Source organism: Centroberyx affinis, unplaced genomic scaffold, assembly GCF_046629955.1.
Source record: "Centroberyx affinis isolate AG114_WGS23_722 - 3 ecotype Tasmania unplaced genomic scaffold, CSIRO-AGI_Caff_v1 ptg007393l_1, whole genome shotgun sequence".
NCBI classification, from domain to species: Eukaryota; Metazoa; Chordata; class Actinopteri; order Beryciformes; family Berycidae; genus Centroberyx; species Centroberyx affinis.
Window position 1 is genome coordinate 17,501 of NW_027283730.1, and position 10,314 is coordinate 27,814.

The following is a 10,314-nucleotide window of genomic DNA, read 5'->3' on the forward strand; positions in this document are numbered from 1 at the left end:
GAGAGTGTTTCAGAGTGTTTGAGTGTGTTTCAGAGTGTGTTTCAGAGAGTGTTTCAGAGTGTGTTTCAGAGTGTTTCAGAGTGTGTTTCAGAGTGTTTCAGAGTGTTTCAGTGTTTGAGTGTGTTTCAGAGAGTGTTTCAGAGTGTGTTTCAGAGTGTGTTTCAGAGTGTGTTTCAGAGTGTGTTTCAGAGAGTGTTTCAGAGAGTGTTTCAGAGAGTGTTTCAGAGTGTGTTTCAGAGTGTGTTTCAGAGAGTGTTTCAGAGAGTGTTTCAGAGTGTTTCAGAGAGTGTTTCAGAGTGTTTGAGTGTGTTTCAGAGTGTGCTTCAGAGTGTGCTTCAGAGTGTGCTTCAGAGAGTGTTTCAGAGTGTGTTTTGGAGTGTGTTTCAGAGAGTGTTTCAGAGAGTGTTTCAGAGAGTGTGTTTCAGAGTGTGTTTCAGAGTGTGTTTCAGAGAGTGTTTCAGAGAGTGTTTCAGAGTGTTTGAGTGTGTTTCAGAATGTTTGAGTGTGTTTCAGAGTGTTTGAGTGCGTTTCAGAGTGTTTCAGTGTTTGAGTGTGTTTCAGAGTGTGTTTCAGAGTGTGTTTCAGAGTGTGTTTCAGAGTGTGTTTCAGAGAGTGTTTCAGAGAGTGTTTCAGAGTGTGTTTCAGAGTGTTTCAGAGAGTGTTTCAGAGTGTTTGAGTGTGTTTCAGAGTGTTTCAGAGTGTGCTTCAGAGAGTGTTTCAGAGAGTGTTTCAGAGTGTTTGAGTGTGTTTCAGAGTGTGTTTCGGAGTGTGTTTCAGAGTGTTTCAGAGTGTGTTTCAGAGTGTGTTTCAGAGTGTTTCAGAGTGTGTTTCAGAGTGTTTGAGTGTTTCAGAATGTTTGAGTGTGTTTCAGAGTGTTTGAGTGCGTTTCAGAGTGTGTTTCAGAGTGTTTTTCAGAGTGTGTTTCAGAGAGTGTTTCAGAGAGTGTTTCAGAGTGTGTTTCAGAGTGTTTGAGTGTGTTTCAGAGTGTTTCAGAGAGTGTTTCAGAGTGTTTGAGTGTGTTTCAGAGTGTTTCAGAGTGTTTGAGTGTGTTTCAGAGTGTGTTTCAGAGAGTGTCAGAGTGTGTTTCAGAGTGTGTTTCAGAGTGTTTGAGTGCGTTTCAGAGTGTGTTTCAGAGTGTGTTTCAGAGTGTGTTTCAGAGTGTGTTTCAGAGTGTGTTTCAGTGTGTTTCAGAGAGTGTTTCAGAGTGTGTTTCAGAGTGTTTGAGTGTGTTTCAGAAAGTGTTTCAGTGTGTTTCAGGGAGTGTTTCAGAGTGTGTTTGAGTGTGTTTCAGAGAGTGTTTGAGTGTGTTTCAGAGTGTGTTTCAGAGTGTGTTTCAGAGTGTGTTTCAGAGTGTTTCAGAGTGTTTCAGAGTGTGTTTCAGAGAGTGTTTCAGAGTGTTTCAGAGTGTGTTTCAGAGAGTGTTTCAGAGTGTTTGAGTGTGTTTCAGAGTGTGTTTCAGAGTGTGTTTCAGAGTGTGTTTCAGAGTGTGTTTCAGAGTGTTTCAGAGTGTGTTTCAGAGAGTGTTTCAGAGTGTTTGAGTGTGTTTCAGAGTGTGTTTCAGAGTGTGTTTCAGAGTGTTTCAGAGTGTGTTTCAGAGAGTGTTTCAGTGTTTGAGTGTGTTTCAGAGTGTGTTTCAGAGAGTGTTTCAGAGTGTGTTTCAGAGTGTTTCAGAGTGTGTTTCAGAGTGTTTCAGTGTTTGAGTGTGTTTCAGAGTGTGTTTCAGAGTGTGTTTTAGAGTGTGTTTCAGAGTGTGTTTCAGAGAGTGTTTCAGAGAGTGTTTCAGAGTGTTTGAGTGTGTTTCAGAGTGTGTTTCAGAGAGTGTTTCAGAGTGTGTTTCAGAGTGTTTCAGAGTGTGTTTCAGAGTGTTTCAGAGTGTTTCAGTGTTTGAGTGTGTTTCAGAGAGTGTTTCAGAGTGTGTTTCAGAGTGTGTTTCAGAGTGTGTTTCAGAGTGTGTTTCAGAGAGTGTTTCAGAGAGTGTTTCAGAGAGTGTTTCAGAGAGTGTTTCAGAGTGTGTGTTTCAGAGAGTGTTTCAGAGTGTTTGAGTGTGTTTCAGAATGTTTGAGTGTGTTTCAGAGTGTTTGAGTGCGTTTCAGAGTGTTTCAGTGTTTGAGTGTGTTTCAGAGTGTGTTTCAGAGTGTGTTTCAGAGTGTGTTTCAGAGTGTGTTTCAGAGAGTGTTTCAGAGAGTGTTTCAGAGTGTGTTTCAGAGTGTTTCAGAGAGTGTTTCAGAGTGTTTGAGTGTGTTTCAGAGTGTTTCAGAGTGTGCTTCAGAGAGTGTTTCAGAGAGTGTTTCAGAGTGTTTGAGTGTGTTTCAGAGTGTGTTTCGGAGTGTGTTTCAGAGTGTTTCAGAGTGTGTTTCAGAGTGTGTTTCAGAGTGTTTCAGAGTGTGTTTCAGAGTGTTTGAGTGTTTCAGAATGTTTGAGTGTGTTTCAGAGTGTTTGAGTGCGTTTCAGAGTGTGTTTCAGAGTGTGTTTCAGAGTGTGTTTCAGAGAGTGTTTCAGAGAGTGTTTCAGAGTGTGTTTCAGAGTGTTTGAGTGTGTTTCAGAGTGTTTCAGAGAGTGTTTCAGAGTGTTTGAGTGTGTTTCAGAGTGTTTCAGAGTGTTTGAGTGTGTTTCAGAGTGTGTTTCAGAGAGTGTCAGAGTGTGTTTCAGAGTGTGTTTCAGAGTGTTTGAGTGCGTTTCAGAGTGTGTTTCAGAGTGTGTTTCAGAGTGTGTTTCAGAGTGTGTTTCAGAGTGTGTTTCAGAGTGTGTTTCAGTGTGTTTCAGAGAGTGTTTCAGAGTGTGTTTCAGAGTGTTTGAGTGTGTTTCAGAAAGTGTTTCAGTGTGTTTCAGGGAGTGTTTCAGAGTGTTTCTCAGTGTGTTTCAGGGTATGTTTCAGAATGTGTTTCAGAGTGTGTTTCAGGGTGTGTTTCAGGGAGTGTTTCAGGGTGTGTTTCAGAGAGTGTTTCAGTGTGTTTCAGAGTGTGTTTCAGAGTGTTTGAGTATGTTTCAGAGAGTTTCAATGTGTTTCAGAGAATTTCAGTGTGTTTGAGTGCTTCAGAGTATGTTCCAATGTGTGTTTCAGTGTTTCAGTAAATGCAGAATGTTTGAGTGTTTCAGAATGTGTTTTGTGTGTTTCAGTGTGTTTGGTTCAGAGTTTTTTGTGTGTTTCAGTGTGTTTCAGTGCGTTTCAGTGTGTTTGTGTGTTTCAGTGCGTTTCAGTGTGTTTGTGTGTTTCAGTGCGTTTCAGTGTGTTTGTGTTTCAGTGGGTCAAGGTGCTTCACTGTGTACGTGTGTGTATTTCTGTGTCAGTGTTTCAGCGTGTGTTTGTGTTGTGTTTCAAAGTGTTTCAGTGTGTTTCATTGTTTTTCAGTGTGTTTCATTGTTTTTCAGTGTGTGTTTCAAAGTGTTTCAGTGTGTGTTTCAAAGTGTTTCAGTGTGTTAACACATCATACCTCCATCAGTAGTAACAGGGTGGGAAATCAACACCAGACGCCATCAGATCTGCTGCTGCATTTAAAAAAAATACTTGAGTTAAATGTAATAATCCATTCAAGCTAAACTAATCATCCTGATTATTTTGACAGGTATTGTCCATTATTTACAATTGTTAATCACCATTACTAGTGTCTGTGATTTGAGGAACAAAACATTTTTAATCCTTTATCAAATTTCAAATCACCATCTTGCTACAGCAGGTGTATTCGGTGAAATTAAACGCCATTATTCTACAAATTATTAATTGTGGAAACTAAACTAGCAGCAAATGATTAAACACATTTGATTGTGCAGCCGTAACTCAAACCTCAGCAAGGCCAGCTGCTGAGGACCTGAGAGAGACCTGTGATTGGTCCAGTGACGCTGCCTGTGTTTCTGCAGCTTAACGCAGATGCTAGTGAATCACCGCCAGCGACTAAACCCTCTCCTTCTCCTTCTTCTTCTTCTTCTTCACGTGGGCCGGTAATAAAAGCGAGTCTCCCGGTCCTCCGGTCACTGAGGCACGATGGCGTTGCTTTCCCGCCCTGAGTAGTAACCATTAGTAACCATCAGGACGCATGCCAGGGGGACGGATAGACAGACAGGCTGATAGACAGAGGGGCTTTTACCTTGGGGGCATGAAACTATAAAAAGTACTTGACTCGTTTATAATTTTGTCATTTTAATAAACCTGATAATGCTTAAAGTTTCTCAGATTACTGTACAGATGTGCATGCCTGGCTCACTCCAACTAATATCTCTTAATTGTGAATTGTCATTGAAAAGGGAGAGGTAAATGACAGATGGGGAGCCGGTAAGAAGAGGCAGGAAAATCTCCCCAAAAGCAAAGCCCTAAAATCACCAACAGATAAAGATTGTCCCTACCAGGCATCTGTAGCAGGAGGTGGCAAAGAGGCTCTGGTAAGATCTCAAGGCGAACCGTTCGGGGCAGAACCTGGATCCATGTCGACTCTCTGCAATCCTGTTCCTGCCTGGACTGAGCCGGGCCGACCCGACCCGACCCGACCCGCACAGGAGAACACTTTAGTTTTCACTCTGCTTCAGTCTGCAGTCAGAATAATGTAGAGCCGCACAGTCATCAGGTCTAGCTGACAGTCATATAGTGACATATTAGTTGTATAGAATACTATTCAGCTGTACAGTGCACAAACTGGAGGTCAAGAGATGATTTATGGGATATGAACAAACACATTTCTACTATACAAATTTATTATCATGTCTATTTTTTCTGATTTTTCTCTAATTTTTGCTTTTCCCCAGAAATTCAGGTCTGGAAACAGACTGCAATTTTAGATATGAGAACATACAAGAGCTCCGGTAGTTCCAGTCAGTTGATTTGCTGAAACATCACCGCAGAATAGAAAATATTTCAGTTATTATTCTTGTCCATCTCCTGTAGCTGCTGTGTGTGTTAGAAGTGATTTTAGACCCGAGGAAAGACCAAACTCAGTGCGGTCAACATTACTGACCGTCAGGACAGAAGCACTGAAAACTAAAAGTGTTTTACGAAGGTCAAGCCCCGCCCATTTGGCCCTCCAGGCAGACTGGACCAAACGCTCCAGGCATTAAACAGGATTGCAGATGCATTGACCCAGGGTTGGTCACGCTCATCGTTTCTGGGCCAAAATAAATTTCTGTTTTGAAAACGATCAGGATATTGGAAGCGCTGGAGGTGGGTTTGATTCACCTCAACAGACCCTCCGACGGCCTCAGAAACAAACACTGACAAAACACATAGATGAAGCGCTCCTGTGGTTTTCAGAGGCACTGAACCGGAGCCGAGCCCAGACGCGGTGTCCGTGGCCCGAGCCTGTCTCCGAACTGACTGATTTTATGCTGAAGGGAAACATCTGAAGGGAAACTGCCACGTTCTGAATGTTCGTCTGCTGCGTTCCTTCACTGGCCGCCGTCACACCGCTGGAAACGCTCTGCATCGACCCTCGGCTCACTGGACCGATTCTTACTCAGTCAGACTGAAGCTCTTTTCCCACAGGACTGATATCTGCACACATAAAGTCATTTGTGATCGTTGCAGAGATCGTCCTGATGTCTAGAGTCTGTAAAGTAAAGACTTCTAGACACGTGGTTTCTCTCTTCCTCCTGCCATGAACAGTGGAGGCAGAGGGAGGAAGGTTTAAGACATCTTCAGGGAAAACTTCAGGTTTTGCTTTGCTAAAACAGGAATGGCAGAATTATAAAATCCTGAGTTTACACTGTTGATGTCGGTGAATTTCATTTTCCTGTGTGAATGTGTTTCACCAAACCCAGAGCTTAGGAGATAATTCATTACGGGATAAGTTCGGTGATTTTGTTCCTCTATATAACTCCTCTCTCCCTCCTGTAGCTGTTGGAGCCACAGACAGTATTGTCTGTAGCTGTTGGACCCACAGACAGTATTGTCTGTAGCTGTTGGACCCACAGACAGCCTTGTCTCCAGTCAGCTGTCAGTTGAAGCTCTGCTGCCTCTTGCTGCAACAAAGAGTCCAAACTGTTTGTCAGAATATTCCAGAAAAGCAGTTTGTGAAAACGATACGGAGAGCGACCGACGGATTTCTCTCCGCGGCCCGGAAAGCGGCGGCACCGACCGTTTCCCCTCGGCGGATCGTCCTCTACCGAACTCTACCGTTTACGATCAGACCCGACCGTCCGGAACCAGATCGCTCCGCCGGGAACCGCCTTTCACCCCACAGCGGTCTGTGCTGCGGCAGAGAAAAATAGTTCTGTGGTTTCCTGGAACTGAGTCTGTTTCCTCTCTGCTGTGGAGACACTAACAGCTTTTCTGGAATATTCTGACAAACAGTTTGGACTCTTTGTTGCAGACAAGACTGTCTGTGGGTCCAACAGCTACAGGAGGAAGAGAGGAGTTATACAGAGGAACTAAATCAATGAATTTATGTTACTTACAGAACGTATCTTTAACTATGAGGCCCCTACATAATATTAGTCCAGTGTCAGGGCTTAAGCTACCAAGCTAACTCGTGGCTAACTGCACCTATTGGTTTCAATGAGGAATGCTAACAGTGCTAACAAGCTGTGCGGTTAGCAGCAGGTCCGGTGCAGAGTGTTTTCCCCGCGGTGCGTGGGACGTCCGGTGGAGGATCACAGCAGCTCCACATTCACAACGAGCAGGAATCACTGCAGGTTTGGTTAATGAGGAGAGAGAGAGAGAGAGAGAGAAAGAGAGAGAGAGAGAGAGAGAGAGAGAGAGAGAGCAGCTGGCAGGGAGATCTATGATCTGAACAGTGACAGTAAAGCCCAGTGAAGTGCCTCCCGGACCCTTCTACCATCTTCATGGTAACTGAATACTCCACCAGAACCACACCAGGGTTAAAACACTTCTGTCAGAACAAATCAAAAACAAATGGTTTTGCATCTAAAGAGTCTCAGCCCTTTCCCTGCTGATCAGCTCTATTTGGAACTACTGACAGTCTGTCTGTGTCTGTCTGTCATGATGAAGGGCCGGACGCTCCAGAGCTGCTTCCTGGAACTATTTTATCCTCCAATGATGGAACTGTTTTAACAGTGTGGTTTCTGCTGTCGCCCTGCATGTCCTAGCTCCACCATAGACACACCATTCATTACTGAGTATCCCACCTTTAGTGTGGCAACTGACTGAGAGAGAGAGAGCGAGAGAGAGAGAGAGAGAGAGAGAGGGAAAGCGAGCATTACTAGCTGCCATGTCATCATGCTGTTTAACTCTTCATGTAGAGAAGAATCATCAAACTGACATCTGTCGCTTTTTGTCCGTCTCTGTTTTTGTCTCCTGGTCTCTTTCTCTCTGTCCCCTTTTTTCTATTCTCTCTCTCCCTCTCTCTCTCTCCCCCCCTCTCCCCCTCTCTCTCCCTCTCTCCCCCCTCTCTCTCTCCTCTCTCCCCCCCTCTCTCTCTCCCTCTCCCTCTCCCTCTCTCTCTCTCTCCCTCCCTCTCTCGCTCTCCCCCTCTCTCTCCCTCTCTCCCCCCCTCTCTCTCCCTCTCTCTCTCTCTCCCTCCCTCTCTCGCTCTCACCCCCCCCTCTCTCCCTCTCTCTCCCCCTCTCTCTCTCCCTCTCCCTCTCCCTCTCTCTCTCTCTGTCTGTCTCTCTCAGCAAATGCGTCAGAAGAGTAAGCAGCAGGCGAAGATCGAAGCGACTCAGAAACTGGAGCAGGTCAAGAACGAGCAACTCCAGCAACAGAGGCAACAGCAGCAACAGCAGCAACAGTTGCTAGGCAGCCAGCACCTCGGCGGTGTTTCCCCGGATACGGGCAGCCGGAGCCCCATGGCGACACCCCATCACCTGGTCGCCGGGGGCAACGCCTCACCTCTCCAGTCAGCGGGTTCAAAGGACGGGCCGGCCCGGCCGCACCTCCTCCAGGGGATTCAGAGCTCAGGATTGGTCGACGATGTCTTCCTCAGGCCCCAAGCCCCTCCCCCCTCTGGCTTCTCCTCCCTCCCCCACTCCCCCCACCCGTCCTCCCCTCACCCCCAGCCCCCCTCCCCCCAGATGTTCTCCCCTCCCTCGTCCCGCCCCTCCTCGCCCTGGGACCCCTACGGTAAGGTAGTGGGGACTCCTCGCCCCGCCCCCTCGCAGCCCGGCCCTCCCCCCCAGCAGCGTCACAACTCCCTCTGCGCCTCCCCGGCCCACGACGCCTTGGGCTCGCCCTCCCCCGACTCCAAACTGTTAGACGCCACCAGAGTCCTGGGACCCCAACAAGGTAACTGACCGTCCACTGGGTCTGCTACATCCCATAATGCACCTGCTTTCACCAGTTTACCAGACACTGTCAGTATTTTACCAGCCAGCTAGATGTGGCTGTAGTTACTAGAAACCGACCCCTCCTTGTTTTCTGCTCTTACTGACCGACCCCTCCTTGTTTTTTCCTCCTAGGACCCCAGCAGAGCAGGGTGGGCATGCTGAGCCCCCCCTCCGGCTCCGCCCCCGACCATCCGGCCAGACTCACTGGTATCCGAGCGGCCGAGGCCTACCAGAGGACCTGCCATAACACCGGTAACGCCCGCGGGGCGATCTCTGAGCCGTACGGGCGGTGCGGCGCCGGGCCGGCGGGGGCTGAAATGGGCCTGGGGGGCGTGTTTAAAGCCCCCATGCCCCCCCACCTCCAGCCTCAACAGGAGGGGTTTAGCAGCGCAGGAGGAGGAGGGAGACGGGACCCGTCCAGACCCGCGGAGCTGGGCTTCCCCCTCCCCCTCCCGCTGCCCCTCCCCCTCCCGCAGGACGCCCCCTTCCCCCCCGGCCCGCTGTCCGGGCTGGGCTCGCCCCACCGCGGCCCGTACGCCCAGGCGCCGGGCACGCCCAGACCGGACTACGGCCAGCAGACGCCCGACCCGTTCGCCCAGCAGCCCCTGACCTCCCGACCGTCGCCCGACCCGTACGCCAACCCCCAGACCCCCGGCACGCCGCGCCCCCACTCTGACCCCGCCTACCTCGCCGCTCCGCCCGCGCTGCGGCCGGACCAGTACGGCCAGCAGGCGGCCGGCCGCAGGCCGTCCCCCTCGCACTCCTCCCACCCCTCCCTGGACCCGTACGCCTCCGCCCCCGGGACGCCCCGCCCTTCTGCCGCCGAACGCTTCCCGCGATCCCCCGGGAGCCAGCGGGGCGCCGACCCGTACGCCCAGCCCCCCGGACGCCCCGCCCCTCGCCCGACCCGTACGCCCAGCCCCCCGGGACGCCCCGCCCCTCGCCCGACCCGTACGCCCAGCAGCCCTCCACGCCGCGGCCCCAGCAGGCCCCCGGGACGCCAGGCTCCGCCTCCTCCCCTTTGACCCCCGGCCTGTCTGGAGAGACGGGGGCCTTCAGCCAGACACACCTCCAGGTAACAGACTGAGACTGAGGTCTGTAGTGTCTGTACTGCAGTTTACATGGTCTGTACTACAGTTTACATGGTCTGTACTGCAGTTTACATGGTCTGTAGTGTCTGTACTGCAGTTTACATGGTCTGTAGTGTCTGTACTGCAGTTTACATGGTCTGTACTGCAGTTTACATGGTCTGTAGTGTCTGTACTGCAGTTTACATGGTCTGTAGTGTCTGTACTGCAGTTTACATAGTCTGTACTGCAGTTTACATGGTCTGTAGTGTCTGTACTGCAGTTTACATGGTCTGTAGTGTCTGTACTGCAGTTTGTATGGTCTGTACTACAGTTTACATGGTCTGTACTGCAGTTTACATGGTCTGTACTGCAGTTTACATAGTCTGTACTGCAGTTTACATGGTCTGTAGTGTCTGCACTGCAGTTTACATGGTCTGTACTACAGTTTACATGGTCTGTACTACAGTTTACATGGTCTGTACTGCAGTTTACATAGTCTGTACTGCAGTTTACATGGTCTGTAGTGTCTGCACTGCAGTTTACATGGTCTGTACTACAGTTTACATGGTCTGTACTGCAGTTTACATAGTCTGTACTGCAGTTTACATGGTCTGTAGTGTCTGTACTGCAGTTTACATGGTCTGTACTACAGTTTACATGGTCTGTACTGCAGTTTACATAGTCTGTACTAGGGTTGCAAAGGGGTGGAAAATTTCCGGTAAATTTCCGGAAAGTTTCCGGTAAATTTCCATGGGAAGTTAAGCTGGGGAATTTTGGAAATATTCCAAATTGGAAACTTTCCATGGGAATTATGGGAATTTATGGGAATTTATGGGAATTTATGGGAATTAATGGGAATTAACTGGGAATTGAGGGTAATTTAATGGAAAGGTATCATATCCAAGCATAAATGTTTGTTTTGTTATAAGCAGACATCCATCCAAAATAATACAATTAAAACAGATTTATTTGTAAGTAGAACTTTATCAAGTGTTAAATATTTTATTGAACAATAAATTCTTTCATTGAAGAACAAAAA

The 10,314-nt window shown here is 48.2% G+C and overlaps 1 protein-coding gene across 1 annotated transcript in view; it reads left to right on the forward strand.

Annotated features, from left to right (window-relative positions):
• Window positions 1-9,230, forward strand: part of LOC139639568 (histone-lysine N-methyltransferase 2C-like) — a gene marked incomplete at its 5' end in the record, with an annotated part of 24,939 nt that extends 15,709 nt beyond the window's left edge. Inside the window, 3 exons of the mRNA XM_071513690.1 lie at window positions 4,240-4,374; window positions 7,558-8,164; window positions 8,338-9,230. Coding sequence (XP_071369791.1) covers window positions 4,240-4,374; window positions 7,558-8,164; window positions 8,338-9,230 — 1,635 coding nt within the window. The remainder of the gene's footprint in view (window positions 1-4,239; window positions 4,375-7,557; window positions 8,165-8,337) is intronic.
• Between the last annotated feature and the right edge of the window lie 1,084 nt (window positions 9,231-10,314).